Genomic DNA, 21,445 nt, shown 5'->3' on the forward strand with positions numbered 1-21,445 from the left:
CCAAAACAAATATACTTCGTGACGGGGTCCTCTAGGCCGAATCAAAATGAGTGATATTGTCGAGAAGAGGTTTGTCTACATTCCATTTTAACGATAGGACGGACGGCATACGAGCCAACCCAGCGGTGTGGATGTGTCACGTGACCACGCGCGCAAGCGCAAGGCTGCGCCGCTTCCGAAGGTCACGTGACGATCGCAAGGCATTACGTTGACTCCGTCGGCTCGAGTACCGCATCTTCAGGTCTATAAGTTATCTCTCTGTATAAGTCGCACTCGTATATTTGTACAATCGTCGCGGCGAAGCCGTACGCATTGATAAGCCGGCATATGTGTATCATGATCGTATAACAAAGCAGGAGCCACAGTTTCAATATTCTCACCAACGAATCAAACGAAAAGCATAACGCCCGTGGCATATATGCAAAGTTAAGGTCCACTCTTGTTAAAAACAAATACATATAAGTCTCACCGTTACATACGGCGCACAAACGTAAAATGCAGTATTAAAAAAAAACGCAAACTCGTTTTTTTTTTTTTTTTTACATATTTACGTCGGCGCCAGCTAGTGTGGGGCGTGATGTAACGTCTAGGCAATGATAATGGAGCTACGTGGTTTTCCCATACAGCTAGTGGAAACCCCGAACTGCTTGAGCAAGAAGTACACGGCAAGGCAGGTGGAGCGCCGGAGGGGTGACTCGCCGACGCTTCGATTACGTTCGTTCAAATTTGCATTACATTCAAAATTCCAAATTATTCGTTTCATTGAAATCGAATCGTTTCATTCAGAATTGCATAAGACTTTTACGTTTCCTTCAATTTCCAAAGATAATGTTTGTGTTCGGCGGCGTTGGCTTGAGTCACAGTATTTTATTTTATCTGTCACCAAAGCTTACCCGGCTATTTTTATTTCTCATCTCATCGTCTCACCACATCTTTGAACTCCAGTACTATACGCATAACTAATCATTATCTTTAAAATGAAGTAACTTACTATTTCATCTCGCGGAAAGTTCAGCATAAGAAATGAAGTTGGTTCTAATTGCAATATATCGTTTCAGATACCGATAGCCGGCGAATCAACGCGTGTTGACCTTGTATTATTTTTATTATCTCAATCATCATTATACTTTAATTTTAAACACTGAGATTAAATTGTTTGACCAATAATGATGCTCTAGCTGGAATGGCTAGAAGGACAGCGTAGTAATACTTATTTATGCAGGGGTTGCGCTAAGTTGGAGGCACTAAAAAGATGGCGTGTTTCCACAGAAAAATCAGGAAAGTGAATCTTCTCGTGAAATCATCTTCGGATATTAAATGTCTTGTTTTAAATAATATCCATACATATACTTTTCAACTAGAATATTAACACAATTAGGTTCAATGTTTTTTTGTGATATAATGTGCGGTATGGATGACATGACGACAACACTATGCGTTAAATCAATGCCGCCGTTTTCTTGTAAATATATTACGCAAGTACTGGTACTAATGTCTCCCATACTTTCTCAAGCACGCGTTGTTATATGCCTGCCAGATGCATACACAGGCGAGTCAAAAACCTGTTGAATATTTAAAACCGCTCTGACAATAATGATTTCGTGCAAGCACGAATTCCCGTTATCTGGACAGACTCAAAACCATGGCTTTAGAAAATAAGATATCTCACATAGCTTTTTGCTGGTTGACTTTAATTACATATAGGCCTCCATGTCTCCCTTTGTAAAGGGACTTCTGATATCACTCCTCCGACAGAAAACAATCCTGACCAAAAAAAAATGCAAGTACTAATATTCACGCGGCTGCACTAGATGGTTACACAATACCGTAGTTTTCGGACGCATAGTCCGCACCGCGCGTAAAATTTCAATGTTTAAACTTACATATTGCGTGGACTACAGTCACGAAAACACGGTATCTATCCCCCATATCTCCCGGCCCAGAAGAAAATATTCTAAACCAGTGGTTCTCAAATGGGGGTCCGCGGACCCTTTGGGGTCTGCGAAGGCATTCTAAAGAGGGTCCGCGAAGCTCTACCTCATCAGTCAGGCCCGGCAATAAACGTTGTCTCCTCTCAGATTCACAAAAAATGTTATAATTTTCGGGTGAGTTTTCTCGTGTGTATGTCAATGAGAGAATTCTACTTTACACTAGCCCTTAGTTCTACTAATTCATTAGAGAATTATCATCATTAACTTATACCCCTCCCTTCCCCTCACCACGAACGGGGTCCTCCGTCATCTTTGCCGATCCAATGATTGAGAACCACTGTTCTAAACAAATCAAGCGGCAGAGATGGTAGTGGGATACATGGTTACTTACCCTTCATGAGAGGACAGAGCTTGGCGATGGCGGCGATCGGCCCCGACTGAGTCACCCTTCCAGCCGCCATCTCGATACAGATCATTGGCATGCCGCACACAACCAGCAGTGTCAGGTAGGCAATCATGAACGGACCTGAGAAAAAAACAAAAGAAGGCAGCTTATAGTCCGCAATCATGAACAACCCTAGGAACGTATGCGAGCAATATATCAGGAGCGCGCGCTTTAGAGCGCAGCTCTTAGGCGCCCGTTTCCGGCTTCAGCGGCGTTGCCGTCGCCGTCGGCGTATCCGCGCGGTGCACTATGGGTAAATTTCCCCGCTAAATCTAGCAGAAAAATTCCCCCGCTAAATTCAGCAGAAAAATTTCCCCGCTAAATCTAGCGGAAAAATTTCTCTGGGGGTCACGTGACCTGGGAGGTCACGTGATCCCCCAGGTCACGTGACCCCCCCCCCGAGGTCACGTGACACCCCAGGTCACGTAGAAGGTCACGTGACCCCCCCTTCCGACGTCACATGACCCCTCCCCCCCTCAGTACCCTTCCCTACTCCTCCTCAAGAGCTGCGCTCTAATTTATTGCCTCGAAGTTACAAGGTAATTTTAAAGTGAAAGTTTTACATGAGAACGTTGCTTGCTCATATTGATGTTGGTCGCACCGTAGCAAGGCCACGAGAGAGAGAGTGTCAGCAGCAGAGCGCAGTTGTTGGTTTAACGTGCGACCTATGGCGTAGCCCCACGCGGAGTAAGGGTGCTGCCCAGCAGGGTAGGAACTGCCTATTAGCAGAATAATCTATAGCCGGTGTCAGGTTAAGAGTCCAGGAAAAGTTTCTCCCACCTCTTTCCATTTTATCAGAACGAACGCTGGATAGAAGGTAGCCTCCTCCTCGGCGCTCATTCTACTAAAGTGGAAAGAAGGGGGACGAGCTCCACTGAACTCTTAAGTTGTCACCTACTATAGTAAGTGCTAAGGCATTTCATGGTCAGATTGTATGTGCGGCAGCATATCAAAGAACAACAATGACGCAATGGCCCAGAGCAGAAGTGCACGGACGAAGCGAGTCCTTAATACATTCGCAATTCCTTTGTCAGGTGTCACATCGCACATCAATCCGATAGCCAGTGCTGCTCATTAAAAGCCCCATCAAGTGCTATCGCGCATAATTAATTTGTCAAAATGTCTAAACCAAGTGATTTTTTTTTACCCCATATTAGACGCGTAGGCACTAAAATAAGAATGCGTCTTTCGTTCCCTCGTGAAGATGCCACTTTAGTTTTAATTCAAATGCTTGTTCTCACATTTACGTTTGAACATGATCGACTGCGTTGCAACCGTTTGTCACCGCTTACGTCGAGGGAACACACTAGCGCGCTCTATCGTGCAGTCCTGGAACATTTCCTATTTCCGTATATTTTACGCTTCATTCCTTCACCTTGAACTTGAAACAATCCTGACACCTGTTAAGGGTGAATATTTCCCATAAATAGTGCGTACATTTTATCTCGCAAATGCTACAAAATATTCCTGGAGGTGTTCCAGAGCTGCCCGATAGATGGCGCCAGTCCGCCCGTGTATGCTCTTGTCGTAATCGGTCACGAGTCAACACAAAGGCGTGAAGCACACGCCGCAGTACTCGCGCGCCACGAAGGAAACATTTCTGCCCAGGCCTTCTCCGCCTCGACGGTCTGCTGAAGATGGACGAGGAACTACCCGATGGATAACAAAAAAAGCGTGCCGACAATTATATTCTCGTATTTTTATTATGTTTCGCTCGTTGGAAGCCGTCTAGGCCACGGCGGAGCTCTTGCTTTGGTCTTCCGCGTCCGATAAGATAACGACGGAGCCTTGCACCTGTGCCTAGAACGAACCTCCTTTCAGCGCTTCGAGTTAAATTAAGTCTGAGATCTCCTCGATGGTCGTCATGAATACGCTTAAACACCCGGGTCTTCGTTTTTTTGTGTTGCTTAACTGGCACATAGAAAGCGTATTGTTTGTCTTCTTTGTGCTTCTTGTTCCTTCTCGCTTTCAATATTGTCGCATTAAAAAAAAAAAAGGTTGAGTCTGTGGCGTGCTTGGTTTGACAAAATCCGTTGTGGGCATCTTGGACAAAGCACCTGTAGTAGTCGCGAAGAAATTATTAAACGAGACAAAAAAAGTTAACCTTTCGTAACCCAAATGGATATCGTTTCCAAATTTCAAGAAATGCACAACAGTAAAATAGACGATGTCGTGATATAAGTAATCTGAAAGCGTTACAATTAGAAATAACTCCGTGTAACTAGACATAGGTGATAGGTTTGAATGTCTTACCGGCGCATCCTCCGTGGAATAATTGGATTATCACGTGGGTATTTGAAGCGATCAATTGATCAGATTTCTGTCTACCCGAGAAAGAAATTTCAATAAGCTACCCCTTCATTTTGACAATCGCTGAGATCGCAGAAATAAAACAAAACATGTCAAAACGACGAAGATAAATACATAGGAAGTAACAATGACATTAACCAATGAAATTCTTAAACTTAAATTGGAAAACGAAAGTATAATGTGCCAGATTCACTAAACACTCCATGCTGAAGTTTGTATAGACAAACTCATGTTTTTTAAAACCGACGAGCCCCCAGCGGCGCCGCTAGAAGAAGCGCGCCGTCTCCCATCAACAAACTATTGGGATGGGGAGTTCGCGTAAGTCCCCGTGTTGTTGTTGTTTTGCAGTGGAATTTTTTTATTTGACATATTTCTATCATTTTTGTTTAATTACTTTTGAAAAGGCTAAGGCTCGTATACGCTGCAAAACTTCGCGTGAAAAATGTGACGAAGAACCATCCATTCCGCGTGGACGCCACAAAATGAAAACCTGATTCGCATGGTAAGATTCTGGTCCTTATTTTAGTTGCGACGTTGCTGGGGCAGAGAAGAAAAAGTCTAGACGAAAACTGCGATGCTCGACGTCAAAGTCGAAAATCGCAAGCAATATCGTATCGTGCGAATCACGCATGACAAATCGACGATCGCTGCCGGTTACAATGGTCAACGCTACCTTGTAACTACCACTTACTGCGAGACGATAACCCAAACACACTACACATTTACAAACCTTTAGAGGCCTACAAATATTTCACATCGCAATTACCGTGTCGACGACGCGTAAACTCTGGAAGTGGTGGTCTACGGACCGCTGTCGCTCGAATGTGAAGACGGTCGTTTAAACGTGAAGACGCACTGAACGCGCGGTACGTGTGGTTCAGACCACTTGACAGTTTTCCCGCGTTCGTGCTGCAACTGTACAAAAAATATTACGACAACAACTTTCTGTTGATTCCCCCCAAACTGCACAGGTGATCGTGTGGGCCGACGGCGTTGTAAAACGCGTAAAACTGATCCTGATACCTTTCCCAACCCTTTCGATGCGGCCAACTCAGCGGAATCCTAAAAAAAGAAAAAGAAAACAGGTGTTGTGTATATATATATCAACAACATACGAATTTAAGGCCGGCATGTCGTTTCTTGCCCACGCTCCGGACGGTGGGATTGATTGGTCATGCCCATTTATAGCATATTGCAGGTTAAGAAGAGCAAGAGAAGACCCTTCCGCAGTGCTCTTTTCTCACCCTGATTGGTGGTTTCCTTTTAACTGGGGGAAGGGGGCACCCCCCCCCCCCTCCCCCAGACTTGAGGGCTTTCCGCCTATGCCTTGAGGCACGTGGTAACAAAACTATTTGCCGTGACTGGGGGCGGCGTCGCGTTTGTCCGTAGAGCAGCCTGTTTTCATTCCTCTTATTGCAATATGCAAAGTCCGTCAGCGCTGACGTGGCACGTATGCGACGCCGCGACGAGCGTCAACGCCGCCGTATCCACTCTCCGACGCCGGGCCTTGAAACCGGCGCGTTCCACAACAGGATATGACATCACTTCCGGCTTTCCCACAGCTGTGTGAGGCTCGGTTGTATGTCAACACACACCTCGGATTGAGCCATCGAGCCTCACCTGCTCAGATTTCCTTGTTCCTTTTTTTATTTTTATTTGGTGTCGCTCGGTGTACGCGATGCAAGAGGGATCCCCCGAGCATCGGGGACGCCCTCGATGTTATTCGGGTCCATCGTCCTCGAACACTGCCCATGTCAATGGCGACTACATGAAATACTAAGCACAATTTTTTTTAAATTTTTTTCCTTACACGTAGTTTTTGGTTGATGCAAAACTAAAGAAGAGAAGGCTGTGCTTTAGTACGTTACTTGCAATTTTTGGCAACCTTTTGTCGTCCGTAAAACGGTGCTCCCAATGAAACCTATCGCCTTTCTTTTTGGTTCTGTATACACCAATCCCCAACCCTGCCCGTTTCGATCTGGATGAGTATTTTACCGGCGTGCGGTCGTGTATTACTACTGCGTGGTGCACGTTAAAGACCCCAGGTGAGCGATTGTACCGCAGTGACTAACTTAATCATCTAGAGCTGAGACACCAGACGCCCACTGAGGCAGACTAACTTCCGGCTGTATAAGCATACACGGAACAATTTGCTTTTGTATACATATATTGGATACAGTCATCTCTCGTTAATGTGAACCACGTTAATATGGATACCCCCCAACATGGAACACATTTTTTTTGCGACCGCTGTGTCGCCATGCAATCCTGCCCCGTTAATATAGAAACCCGCAGTGTGGATTATCGACGGCTACTCCGGAAACGAACAGAGAAAATTCGCGTGTTTTGGTCTCGTTATTAACAACACCAGTTTTCAGAAATAGGTCCCGAAACGTAAGAAACCATATGAGTGAATCCAAGCGGTCACAGCGTACACCCCGTCGTTGGTTTCCAGTCTCGAAATAAAACCTGCGAACGTGATTGTTCCCCGCGCTTGCTAAGCAATCTTTGTGTTTTTGACCTTGATTCGGTATCACGAACGACACATATTTTGGATATGAGTCGATATCTTCTGGGGAATGGGGTCGTCCATATTAACGAGGCTTGACTGTGCCAATATTGGAAATTAGGAAGAATTATTGGAAACCAATAATGGGATTTATAACGGGCAATATTGGTTACGGATATTGATATTTAACTAGATAAAGTGGAATGCCACATGATAATAAATCATCATTGGCCACATATCATAATTTTTATTGGGCCAACGTTGGAGTGGGTATCGCTCAAATATTGGGTTCAGTATTGAGATCCAATCAACCCAATATTGTGCCAAGGTAGGGCCAACACTGGCGTGCTGCCCCCGGGGCACGTAGGGCGATCGACGTATACACCAACACGCGTCCCTGACGTCTCACCTCTGCTTATTGGAAGGGCGCATGCGCAGAAGCTACACTCCGCGCGAATCTGGTTTATGCGCACGCGCGATGCTCACATCATGCGTTGAAACTGCGCGTTTGCCCGCACCTCGTGCGGCCCTGTTTGTAAACAGCGCGCTGGTCTATGCGGTAGGAAGTTAGGAACGCCATTTGTATAAAGCAGTATCAATAGCTCTGAACTTCAGCCATTGCGACCGACCTTTCTCAACCCGATTCCCAGCTGCGATTCTTTATGGTGCACTCAACGCGCAGCTTATAGCGCGACTGCGGCCTGTTCCGGGGGCGAGACACGTATTATAGTTGGTGGCAGGTTGAAGGGGCGATGCACCGCCTCAAGAACGAGCCTTTGATGACACTTCGTGGCACACGCAGAAAAAGACTCCGCTTCGTGGATCCTCTTTCTTTTTGGCAGCTGTCCACAACCAGCCGTTACCTTCAATTTTTGTTTACACAGTATGGGTTTTATTAGTCGAATTTTATGAAACAATCATCACAAAGAACCGTCACGAAAAGCCATCATAAAAAACTGTCACGAAGAACCACCACGAAACATCGCGACGTCACGTGACAGTAGGACGTCACGGGAAGCCCTGATGTCACATGACACCGTGACGTCGCATGACTTCATGTGACTTTGTAACGTCATGGTGTCACGTGATGTCATGATGTCATGTGACCGTGACTTCATGACATCGTCTGGCACCATATCATGGTGGGACGTAACAATCATGTGACCTAATTACATCCTGTGACGTGACACACACATAGCATATATCAAGCTCATTGGTCCCAGTTATTTGTCAGCATGATCAAACTAATGTACTTTTTTTTTGTTCAGTTATAGTGTTGAGCGAATATTCGAATTTTCTAATACTAGTTTCGAAAAATACGCTATTCGAAACTCGCTTCAACATGAACTGCGATGTTCGTACTTTTCGAAGTCTTGATCGCGGCGAGTTAGCCCCGTTGAGTGCACTTCAAGCCGAGTACCTGCGCACTGCGGTGAAGCAATACTCGCGGAGCTCGCGGGTGCCGCGGGTATTGCTTCTCCGCAGCGCACAGGTGCTCCGTGAGAAGCGCACTCGACGGAGCTATCCCACCGCGATTATGTAAGATAATTCCCTCCTCGCGTGAGTTAAAATGTAGTGGCGCCAGTCTGCTAATATCCCCCAACCACTTCCAGTTCTGCACTTGACGACGGGTTTCGCAGTAAATGGCCACTTGTAGCTCCGTCACACTTTATTCGATCTTATAATAAAATAATGATTTGTAAAAAATAAGAAAATATACGTGAACAGGAAAGTGTGCCGTGGCTATCCAATAGATGGTGCCACTGAGTTTGTTGCCAAACAAAAATCTTCGCCTTTAAGAATGAAACGCGATAGCTAAACGTATAAGCTCCCGCTGGTTCTCAAGCCGTGCAGGCGTCTCTGTATGCCTTAGTCAGTAGCGTGTTTGGCTGGCAACCGTCATACCGTGCTCATAATTCATGCTCGTGCGTGTGCTTTTTGTTGTTTTCAAATTTGAAATTTCGAGAAAAAAAACTGCATAAAGCATGCAGATTTATAAACCCCCTCGATTACGATAGCTGCAACAATTTTGTTAATTACGGGCCAAAGTTAACAAATATAGCTATACTAAAATTAACTGAACTTTTTGGAAGACATGTTGAAGGTTGGGAACGACCTTTACAAGTTCAGTTGAATGTTCGTTTAGGCATGCAGCACGGTTCTCCAAGGCTTGGAGAACGATTCGATATTCGATTCGAAAATAATCGGCCAAAACCACTATTTGTTTCGAATTCGCTTCGAACTGAAAATACAGAATTTGTACATGACTATTCAGTTACTAAGAACATGCATGCAAGGAGTTGACTCCGATGCGGCCGGTACTTTCTTCCGGCTATGAAAATATTAAATAATTTAAATAATTTGAAAAAAATCAGCCACGCCAAATTGTCTGTAGAGGAAGTATTTTCAAAAAGCACCAGTTTGACACCCGTGCCTTCAATACCTCTGAATATCTCTTTCGTGCAAAGAAAAATATTATATTTCCGCTCTCATTTTGGAGGGCTTAGAGTTATTCCGCATAAGGTTTGCAAAAAAGAGGGAGAGCATGCGCATTTCGGATTTTTTATCTGCCATTCATTCTATTCACGATGGTGAATTCCACGTACGAGTTATTGTGGCTTGCTGAGGTTTGTCCGATGTTCTTGGTAAATTAAGAAACAAAAGAAATAAAAAATAAAAAAAAATATTACGCAAAGAAAAAAATGCATACATCAGTTTAGTGTCGAGACAACGAAACGACCTGAGCGCTCTAGCGCAACGTCATGTGACAAAAGGTTGCAATAAATGATGAATGCCAGTCTGCTCTCATAAACGTGCTTGCACACTGATGTTCAATCGCACGGAAGCATATACGAAGAAACAGGAATAAAAAAAATGCCGCACTTTTCCCATAGAGGTCTGGTGGCTATCGTTAACGTGACCTCAATGGCGTAATCAGTGATAAGGTTATAAATCGGTAGTCTGTTTTTCTTAATTTTTATTTCGACGTGATTGACGTCGGGTCTACGTAGCCACCGATCACGCACCACAAGTCACGGATCTCTCCTCTTTGGCCCCAGTGTCGAAAAACACTCAACGCGTAAAAACGTCTCTGCTGTGCCGGGGATTTTCCGCGCGAGGTCGAATGGGGTATACGTGCCACGCCATCGCCGGTCGTGGTTACGGCAGGCATTCGGGCTCAATAGCAGTTACTGTTTGCTCCGCTCTCTCGCTTCTAGCTGGCTCAGACATTTCGGATGTTTTCGGAGCGACTGGAACAACAGCGACGACGAAGTAAACGAAAAATGCGTTCCACGCGCACAGAACGTGACAATTGAGCAATACAAGGAGTAGCTTTGCGAAGCAATCATGAGTCACGGTTGTTGTCCGTTTCGGCCTCGGTGTCCCCGTCGTCGCGATCGTTTCCCTTGCTCTGGACGTAACCGACGCATATGTCTGAACTGGCGGCCATTACAGAATCAGCCGGACGAAGTATGAGTGTACGTGACTCGTATTTCACGGGCTCACGTGACTTCCAACAGACCAATTACAGGCTGCCTCGCGGAATGCGCTTTTTTAGCACTTATCACCCGGGCGAAAAATGCTGAGTCATCTGATATTCCGCGAAAGCGAGTTACCCCGCATGCTCAGAAAACGTTCAACAGCCAAGTGGACGGTGATGTCAGAACGACGCCGAGCTATGATTAGCTTTGATTGAAAGGGTAGTGGGTAGACCTCATTGCTATACTTCGTTTCAGCTTCGGTCCGAGCGCGGCCGATGTTATGAGCCGAAGGGCCAACCAAACAGCAAAAGAGGCACAACGTCATGGCGTGCTCTCTGCAGTTGATGGGACCAGCCGGTATTCGCCGTCTCACCGTGCGTGCCCCTCCGCCGGCTAGTCTTATCAAGCGCCGAGAGCACGCCATGACGCTGCGCTTTTTGCGCTCTCCGATTGGCCCTTCGGCTCACAACATCGGCCGCGCTCGGACCGAAGCTGAAACGAAGTATAGATGCCTTCAGGTCTACCTCCTATCTTTCAATCAGCCAATAAGAGCTGCGCATTCTGACATCATCGCAACCCCTGTGTAAGGAGCAGACGGCTCAGACAGTGTACGCAGACTGTCTTTTGTACGGGCTTTACGGGTTACCAGTAAGTCGTTACTAATAAAGCGCTACTTCCAACTACACTATCGCGCGGCAAGGTCAGCGGTAGACTTTGCACGCTTTGTAGGGGACGCCGCGGGGTGGATAAGAATGGCGTATGGTGAGTTCGGTCGGGTTCCGGATACAAAAGATTCGCTCGCTCCATTTATCTCTCCAACCATGATAGCATTCTGGCTCGAACCGGATTGCGGTTATTATGATCTATTAGAAAAGGGGGGCGGGTGGAAAGGCAATGCCACCGGTTGCTCATGAAAGGCTGATCTCCCTCGTTCATTAAAAGGGGTCCCTTTTCCGCCAAGAGGAATACGTGCGACAGGTAAGGGTAACTGACCGTTCTGTCACATATTTGCTACCGCGTGTTCAGCTAGTCCGGATCCGTGACGCCATATAGATGGGACCGTACCGGGAAGGGCTGCTTAGCTTGGAAGCAGTCTGAAACACACAAATATAGCTTAAATCGAAGCTTTAAGAAAAAAAAGCGAGTATTTTGTTGAAGTATGCACATCGTACGTAATAAAAAAAGTATACGACCACTGCAACAGGTAACACATTTTATGCACTCAATGTCACGCGAAAAATTGCGTTGCACCCGTTACACTTATGTAACGACTCTGTTACACGTATTACGTTTCTGTTACATCTGTTGTACTTACGTCTCATACTTCCTTTCTTTACATACTATCGTTGCATACTTCCCTTACGCGATTCCGTGGCATACTTAGGTTACAGACTTCAGTAACACACTTAAAGGATACAACGAAATTTCGGCCCTCATTTTTTGGTCTATATGTGTTCAAAAAAGCAGCATCACATCAAACATACCAATATCTTGTTAAAAAAAAGTCACGAAAAGGAATTTTAAAACGAATTAAACGATTAGCAAAGAGCACCTGGTGGATGTCGCTAATGCCTCGCTTGTAATGCCCGTCTAGGAACCTTGACAGCTAGTGACGGAGGTTGTCTCGCCTCCGGCCACGACGAGAGAAGAGGGGCAGGAGGAACTCCCCTCTTCCCGAGAATGCCTTTTGTGTGTCACAGAAGTCGCTATTGTCCTCCTACAAGATTACAGAAGATTAACCCGTCACTCAAAATTCGTACAAAAGCAGCCGCTTCGGTGGCTGGAACGGCGAGGCCATGCTCTCGACGTCAGCCTCGCCGTAGCTTTGCTCGTCCTGAGACGATCTCCGTCACGATTGCGTTGGATTTCACGTGGTCTCCGCTGGGCCTTTTCGAGCGCTTGCCAGAGTGGGCCGTTTATAACGAAAAATACAGGCACCAGGCTCAAAATACAAACGTGTGATTGTCGTTTACGGATATTGTGGATCATATTCAACCTATTTTGGAACACGACTGGAATATTTTAAATTTCGTTGAAGTATCCCTTCAAGTTACACATTTCCGGTACACACATTACACAACCACAACAATCGGTGACGGAATATTTTAGCGCATCGCAGCTCGGAGGACGTGGAGCGAAAGCTCACGCTGCAAAACTGAGAAATCCCGACTTCAATCCCTACCCCTGCCCGCTTCGATGTGGATGAGCATCGTAACAGCGTGCTGTCGTGCGTCAGCGCTGGGTGATGCACGTTAAAGACCCCGAGGCTAGCAGAGGTACTGCACTGGCTAAAATTCTCATCTTAAGCGTAAACCATTTCGCCGCACCTCAAAGGCAGGCCTTCACCTTACTCATTATCAACAAGAACGCCAAATTTGGTTCGATTTTATACTGCTATTGCACCATTTCGTTCTTTACTTCCGCTACACAATTGCGTTACACTTTTTCAAAACTTTGCTTCCTTTCTTTCTTTCCTTCTTTCTTTCTTTCTTTCTTTTTTTTTCTTTCTTCCTTTCTTTCTTTCTTTCTTTCTTTCTTTCCTTCTTGCTTTCTTTCTTTCTTTAATTATTTTTTAGCACACACCAGATTCTATGTCACAAGTGCTCGTATTCGCCGAGCAACTTAACTTATCTCATATATGTGTACAGGACAGGTATAGGGAGATGGACTGATTTTGACTTTAAAGTATGGCTGGGTACTTGATCGATTAACCTACCGATTAATGAATTAAAGCTTTAGTCACTAATAATTTCTAACCGGCTAATTAATTGAATTTTGACAAACCAAAAAAAAAGGTAAAAATTCAACGCATCCATACGCAAACGCGCGAAGGAGTATACCTGTAGGAAGGCAAACCTTAGGCAAAATTTTGACCTAAAGTAAACTGTAGGGACAAGATTTGTAACTGCAAACAAGTTTATAAGGCGCGTGTGCTTGTTTAAACCTTTTGCACACCCGCCAGGTTACCAGCCGCCTATTGCCAAGCTTCTCTCCTCTTACAGAGATGCCGAGCCACTGAAGCGGGCCTTAATAAGACCCCTTAAAGACCAATGCTAAGGAGGAGGGCACAGAGGAAACTAAAATGGCAATCACATGTCCTGCCGCGATAATTATGAATTGAAGTGAACGGAATAAGAGGAAACAAAAATGGAAGTTGGGTATGGTGGTGCCCTTGCACAGCTGCTGCTACTTCAATGGCTTTCGAGTGCCCGTTTAGTGCAGCAGAGACTGTTGTGAACAATCAAAGGAGTTCGCTATTGCCGGAGAGTATCAACGAAGCTCTTTGTCTCATGCAGCTGAAGTAATAATATATGAGTATGAGTGTCTTTGAACTGTTCTCAACTACATATCAAGATAGATTTGAAATCCGAAATAGTACTTGCGCCATTTATTGCTTGTTCAGCAAAGACAAAAAAGAATTGAATTTTTACTTTTTTAGAGCTATTATGAATGTAAATGAATGAAACCGGTTCATCGATTAAGGGTGGCGATTAATCTGGTTAAGATTTTTAATCGAGGCCCAACCCTACTTAGAGACAAATCTTCGAGACTGCAAATATCACGAGTCGTGCCGTTTTCAGAAGGGGCCGGCACTTTCTCGAAGTAAACAAGACAGCTCGGAAAAGGGCCAGTAGCACTTCTCTAATGGATCGAGCGTGGGCCATCGGCGAGAAGATGTCGGAGTGTCAACTTTTATCCGCGAGAAAACACTCGAGGAGCGGAAGCCGGCGCAACGACCTCGACCGCATATAGTCTCCCGTCTTTTGGCAGGATTTACTCCCATCACCTCACGTACGCAGTACAACCATATCGTCTATATTACAAACAATATATATATATATATATATATATATATATATGAACGAATATGTGCAGACGAATGAACCGTACTTAATCCAATAAATCAAAGAATCAAAGTTTCCAGGAACCCGCCGAAAGCCAAAAATTGGCGGATCCAGGCTCCTGGCTCCGCCAATTTTTGGCTTTCGGCGGGTTCCTGGAGACTTTGATTCTTTGATTCATTGGATTAAGTACGGTTCATTCATCTGCACATATTCGTTCATATCCTCCTCGGAGACCACGTACGATGGTGTGAAGTGCCCGTGTTGTATATATATATATATATATATATATATATATATATATATATATATATATATATATATATATATATATATATATATATATATATATATATATATATATATATATATATATATATATATACATTGTTGCGGAGATTGTCATTCAGATGCAGTAGCATTATTTTACAACGTATCGTACTGCATAAACGTTTTTGTATTAAAAAGGTTAGGACACGAAAATTAAACAGGTAGTTCACCCTTCATATGAAATGTTCAGGTTATTTAGTGTACACGCCAAGTCTTGCGATATTTATAGGTGTAGTAATTACAAGAATGAATTTTTTAATGTCGATCATTTTCATCTGGTGATCAGGCATCCTTGAGAAAACTCTGACGTAAGCTGCCCATAACCTGTCCAGAGTGGTCAGGTAGTCCTTGAACCATCTGATTCTTCATAACGTAACGCTCTTTCACCCTAGGCCACGATGTAACGCATAGTGAATACACCTTTTCCGCAAGGGCGCAGCCATTTTGAATGTCGTCACTTCTGGTATGCGGCAAAATATCGTTATGATATCTCCACACAGCTGGAAGGAGTTTACGAAAAATGCGTGATTGTCACATTCTTGTTTTGACTCACCTATATTTTCTCGCATATTCCAGGTTGATTTTTTTTTTTTCATCCTGCGTACCAGATACGTAACCCACGTGACTGAGAACGAAAGGAAACAGAAAACGTCCATAGGTGAGAATATAGCACGGCGAGCGCTGCGACGCGATCGTCCAGATAAAGTCCTATTTGCACGCGCCCGAGTAGCCTGAGCCGACAGCGCCTCCGACGTCCAGACGGCGCAACCGAGGAAAAAAGAAACAAGCAAAACAAAATCAAGGTGTCTCGCTCCCATGGCACCCGGGCGCGCTCTATTTACGCTAGGAGCGTCTGCCCTGTTTCTGACGGACGCTGGCTTGAACGCCGCGCCAGAGATCTCTCGAATACAACGCGTTCATAAAACCGTTACTGCCCCCGTTAAGGCACGAAACTAGGATCAAGGACGAAGCTGTGTCTAAGCAACGCACGTAGCACAAATGCCATGTTTTACATGACGCGGCACACACAGAAAACTACCTTAAGAACAAGCAGGTCTCCCATAGAGAAGCATGGGAAACCGGGCCACGACAGGCTGCCATTAACCGCATATCAGGGTTCGCCGTTTGCCACCAGAACTTTATCTGGCAGTGGCGACGCGCGCCATGACCACACCTCGCGCGCCATGTCTACACCCACCTTACACCATTTCCTAGGCTCCGGCATGCTCGCCACGCCCGCACGCTACACGCAAAGCGGCTGCTCTCATTTCCTTGTCCTCCCGCCTCGTTATGAGGAGATGTTGGGATGAACCGATTATTAATGGTGGGAGCGTTTCAAGAAGAAAAACGCAACATTTGAATCTCCGCCCGACGCTGGCGCAGTACTCCTGCACAAGGCTGCACGCTGTAAATGGTGCTGAAAATTCGGCATTATGAGCACTCTACGGCTCTGTTATCAAGAAGGTGTTGGTTATACTCAGTTTGTCTATTTTCTGGTGTTTACTTATAAAATAAATCCACAAATCATTTTCGGATTTCACTTTGTTTTTAGATATTACTGTATTTTGGTCGCCTGCTTTGAACCGACGCAAGAAACGGTAATTATCGTTGAAAACGAAAATCACACTGGGAACTAAGAGTTCAATCGACGGCAGGGGTTGCCCCAAGAACTGAAATTAGGGGGGGGGGGGGGGGGGGGGGGGTCTGAATTTTTTGGGAGGGTGAGGGGGGGGGGGGGGCACTGAGAATAGAGGAGTCGTTGCGAATCAAGGGGGTGATTTCAGAAAAACAAGGGGGTGTACCCCCCCTCCCCCCCCCCTCTAAAAGGTGTGTAGGGAAGTCACTGATCTATGAGTAAAAATTTTCCACAAAAGCAGACTCTGCAGCTCAAAAAAAAAAAAAAAAAAATCTTTAAAAATCTTTTTTTAACCGCTTTTGTATTTTCGATTACGACGAATCTATACGTCAGCGTCTTTCGGGTTAAAACCGGAAGGTTTTCGGCCTAGTTGAACTCAGGTTTCCTTAGAAGTATTTTCTATTCAGAGGAGACAGGAAAAGATAAGATGGCAGACTGCGTCGCGCACTCTGAACACGTCAATCGCGGCTGTCAAAGGGTAAGAGCCACGATAAGAGCCCTTTTAAGCGTCAAATGTCGCCGAGACGTTGCGAGGTCGGATGTCCCTTACGACGATACTGATACGATGGAGTTTCAGTAGGGGGCTTGTTTACACGAGCGCTGCCAAGTGAGGAATGCTGTTATGCTGTGTCGCTCTTTTAAAACGCTATAACTTTTCCATACTCCGTATCGCAGTAAGTCTGTGTATGTCAAATTTCGATGCCCGAGCGTCTCAACCTCTCTACGTTTCTGTCTACGCGATCTGTCTTTGGCCGCCCCTGCACACTCGAGGCTCACGATCGAGACGCCGAAGCGTCATCGAAGGCATTCGAATAAGCTCGCGCTGGAGTCGGAACAACTGAAATTCCTTCCTGCCGTTATCACCCTCTCAGTGAATATAAAGACGTCGTACTTATCATATTCGCACAGATTACATTTCCAGGGTAAATTCTGTCTTGTGTCTCGTAATAATGAATCAATACAATTTTATACCAGCGTCCCGTTAACCTGCAACTGAGACGCGGTGATGCGACACATAAAATCAATGCTTTTCCAGAATGTTACAGATTTTGTTTTCCTCTCTGATGCCACTTTGCTAACCCAAAGACACACATGCAATATCTATGCTAATATCATCAGTAACCCATATCGTCACACGGATTATAGCGTCCATTAAATAATTAATGAGGAAGCGACACCAGTTCGCTCGTATAGTAATCTCCTCAATATTTTTGGAAGTAACGCAGATAAATTGAGCCAACGTACGCGCGTATACGTTGGCACCAGCATTTGGCCCAGTGCCCAGTAGTCGCCTCGAGTAGATACTATAATTATGTCGTGGAATGGAAAATTTATGACCTCGGTCCCGTCCCTATACTTTGTTTATAAACTCATGGCAGCTGTCGCTGCTTCGGGAAGTTATGCGACGGAAAAAACGCAGACCTGTTTGCCTTTGCAACGTTCGAATGCTTCGTTGCAGGAACAACCAAAAGCACCAGGTACGCACGTTTTGCGAGTGATTCGAACTTTGTACCACAGTCAACCGCATTTTTGTACACTATATGACATGTTATGCCCTGCACACAGCGTTGCATATAAAGGGACCACGAAACCTTCCCTTTAATTTCGCTAAATATGGGCTAAACGAAATTCCACATGCATGTTTATAATAAAAAATCTGCATGTGTGTATGAAAATAAACTTAGAACGGGTTGGTAACGAAAATTAGAAAAACACGAAAGAAAAATACACGTAGGGACGAAGACAGAGAGTACAAATCTTTTAATTAGCAACCCACATTTAAGTAACATGGCAACAGCATCGGTATAAAGCTCAGTCACGCCGTGCTCTTGTTTACCCAGGTCGCGGCATGTTTCCAGTTCTGCGCGGGATTGGTGGCCTCCACCGGTCGTGATTATGCGCCAATTCTTCAAGCCGCCAAAGGCGGTCCTTCGTGCGTACCCTCCTAGCGACCATTCTGGACATTTCCTCAGTCATTCAAGGTCACCTCACCGACAACACCATCAAGCTTCGATAAGAACAACTGGCGAAACACTGGAACCTTCAGTGACCATGGGGACAGCATCGGGGTGAAGCTCATCCATGTAGTGCGCTAGTTTACCATGGTTAGTAAAAACATGTCAATAGTCGAAAATAAATCGAGTAACGTATACCTAGTGCTGTTCTCATGTCCGGGAAGTGATGCTTTCCGTGATGATTTCTTGGCGCCGTCAGTGTTTTGAAGTTATTCGCCAGGTCTACTTGATTGCGGGATACGAAGAATTAAACCCAGGTCCCACCAAGGACGACCCTGCTACACGGTTCCAGGAACTCGCAGCACCAGTGAACGATAGTCCAATACCTGACGCGCTACAAAAACATTTCAATTATATGTTTGCAACTTTGCAAGGAGTGAATCACGCACAGCGAAAAGGGAACAAGATCAGTCAAGAGGGTCGGTGGCCAAGTGAGCTAGCGCACACCAGCTCAGAGCACGTGGAGCGGAAGCTCGCGCTGCAGATCGCAGGGATCATGGGCTCAGTCCCCACCCCTGCCCGTTTCGATCTGGATGAGCACCGTATCGGTGCGCGGTCGTGTATCACTACTGAGTGGTGCACGCTAAAGATCCCGGGCACTCGGTTGTACTGCACTGGCTAAATTGCTCATCTACAGCTGAGAGACAAGTCGCCAGCTGAGAGAGACTAATTTCAGGCTCTATAAACATAGACATACAAAATCAGAAAAACTTAATAGGAAGAGTAACTGAAATTAAAAGAAGCCAGGAATCAATTGAGAAAGAAATCACAGACATTGATAGAAGGCTAATTACCGTAGAACCTAAAACTTCGTCAAGTAGCGTTACTCAGCAAGACTTGACCGATTCGCGGCAGGTGATCGATAGCCTCATTGGTGAAAACTTGCGGTTGAGGGCTAGTCAGGCTGAGCTGGAGGACCACCCTGACGAGATAATGTTTTTGTTTTACGGTTTGATGGAGTCTCATTCTGACACCTGGAATCAAACCGAGGAAAAGCTACTGAGTGTCGTCTCAGCCTCCCTGAATTTGCCTATTCGTACAGATCGAATTAAGCGCAAATAAGCTCAGTGACTTTTCAAACAAAAAATACAGGCCAGTTATCATAAAATGTGTCCCTTTTAAAACGAAACAGCAAATTTTGTTATCATGCGCCAAATTGAAAAGCAATGGCACCACTGAGCGAGGTCTATTCTATCCCTACGCGTCAGGCACGAAGAAAACTAGTCGAATTTGCCAAAACGCAAAACAGAATAACAACAACCTTTATGGTTATAACTCTGTTGATGACAGCTTGTTTGAGCTTGGCAGCCCCTCTGAATAGCGCCCCCCGATCAGCGACCGAAGAATGAAGGCGAATCATCACGAGCATGCGCTTCCCGATAACGTAACGGGAGAGGCAGTGGACTGTCTTCTGATAGCAAATATAAACTTTCCTGTCACTAACATAGAGGACATTCACTGGACGCCATATTTGAGGGTGCTGTTTAGAGCGGATGCTCAGAACGAGCTCACATTATTAGGCTACTAAGACTGGCAGTCTTGATGGTGCGGAATCCACGTTGCAAAAGAAATGTTGAAGCCCGCCGTCAGCACGCTCAGCCTGTCGAGCACACAGATATGGCCACCAGTGCATACTCCCTATAAGGAGTGTTTCATCTAAACGTGACGAATTGAACTCTGTCATTGACTCGTGCGGTGCTGACGTGGTATCTAACTGAAACATGGCTTTCCACGAAGGTTGGAAACAATGAACTTTTGAATGTAGAAAGCGTTTCAATGTTTATCGGTATGATACAAGGCAAAGGTGCGTCGGTGGTGTCTTGATTGCCGTGGCTGCGAGAACCTTTTTTCGTCTTCTGTTAATGTAGTAACCAATTCAGAACTTGTCTGGGTAGGGCTTCACGTCTGTTGCAGAAGGTTCGTCTTAAGTGTTTGTAGTCGACCGCCGTCGTTAAGTGCTTGTATTCTTGAAGATTTCCACGATGCAATTAATAGAATTATTGTACGATTGCCAGATGTGTCATTTATGTTGCTATGTGACGTTAATTATACCAATATTACCAGGTCGAATGCATCTTCCTATGCCAGTCTATATCTTTCTAGCAGATGGTGGTCACGTACGTTAAACAACCCCGTAATCACGTCACGTCACATCACTTACGCCATAGTGTCCCATGAAGCTGCGACATTAAGGTGTCATGTGACACCATGACATTAACTTACGTGGTCACGTGACAATGTAACACGTGGTCACATGAAACCGTGACGTCACGTCACGTGATCGCGTAACCTACTGGTTCTCAAATGGGGGTCCGCGAAGGCATCCTAGGGGTCCGCGAAGCCCTGCCTCCCTGCAATAAAAGTTGTATTTTTTCAGATTAGAAATAAACGTTCCAATTTTCGGACGAGTTTTCTCGTGTATATGGCAACAAGAGAATTCTACTTCACACTAGCCCTTAGTTATATTCACTTATTAAATCACTATCATAACTAACCAATAACTTCTCCTTCCTCTCACCACGAACGGGGTCCACCATCATCTCCGCCGATCCACAAGGGGTCCGCGAAACGTCAGGGGTTGAGAACCACTGACGTAACCCATAGTGGCACCAACCACGTGACTACCCCACACAGAAACGCAGCCAGAGCGTAAGATTTTGAAACCCTCTGCGTTACCATCACGATTCCCACACTCCTGCGGGTCTGCGAGTCCCCACACAGATTGCCCTCGGAGCATAGAATTATGAAACCCTGTGGGTTGCCTCTACGATTTTCACACTCCTATGTGTCTACAGGTCCTCACACAGATTGACCACAGAGCGCAGGATTATGAAACCCTGTGGGTCACCTACACTATTCCCAAACTCCTCTGGGTCAGCGTGTCTCCACACAGATTGCCCACAAATTGTAACATCACGAAACCCTGTGGGTTACCTACACAATTC

General features: G+C 45.4%; 1 protein-coding gene across 1 annotated transcript in view; it reads right to left on the reverse strand.

Moving 5' to 3' along the window:
• LOC8041380 (sodium- and chloride-dependent betaine transporter) overlaps window positions 1–21,445 on the reverse strand; it is a 124,022-nt gene that overhangs the window by 59,943 nt on the left and 42,634 nt on the right. The window contains exon 2 of the mRNA XM_029992822.4: window positions 2,323–2,457. Coding sequence (XP_029848682.3) covers window positions 2,323–2,457 — 135 coding nt within the window. The remainder of the gene's footprint in view (window positions 1–2,322; window positions 2,458–21,445) is intronic.

This window comes from Ixodes scapularis, unplaced genomic scaffold, assembly GCF_016920785.2.
Source record: "Ixodes scapularis isolate PalLabHiFi unplaced genomic scaffold, ASM1692078v2 PGA_scaffold1__304_contigs__length_218370807, whole genome shotgun sequence".
Lineage (NCBI taxonomy): Eukaryota > Metazoa > Arthropoda > Arachnida > Ixodida > Ixodidae > Ixodes > Ixodes scapularis.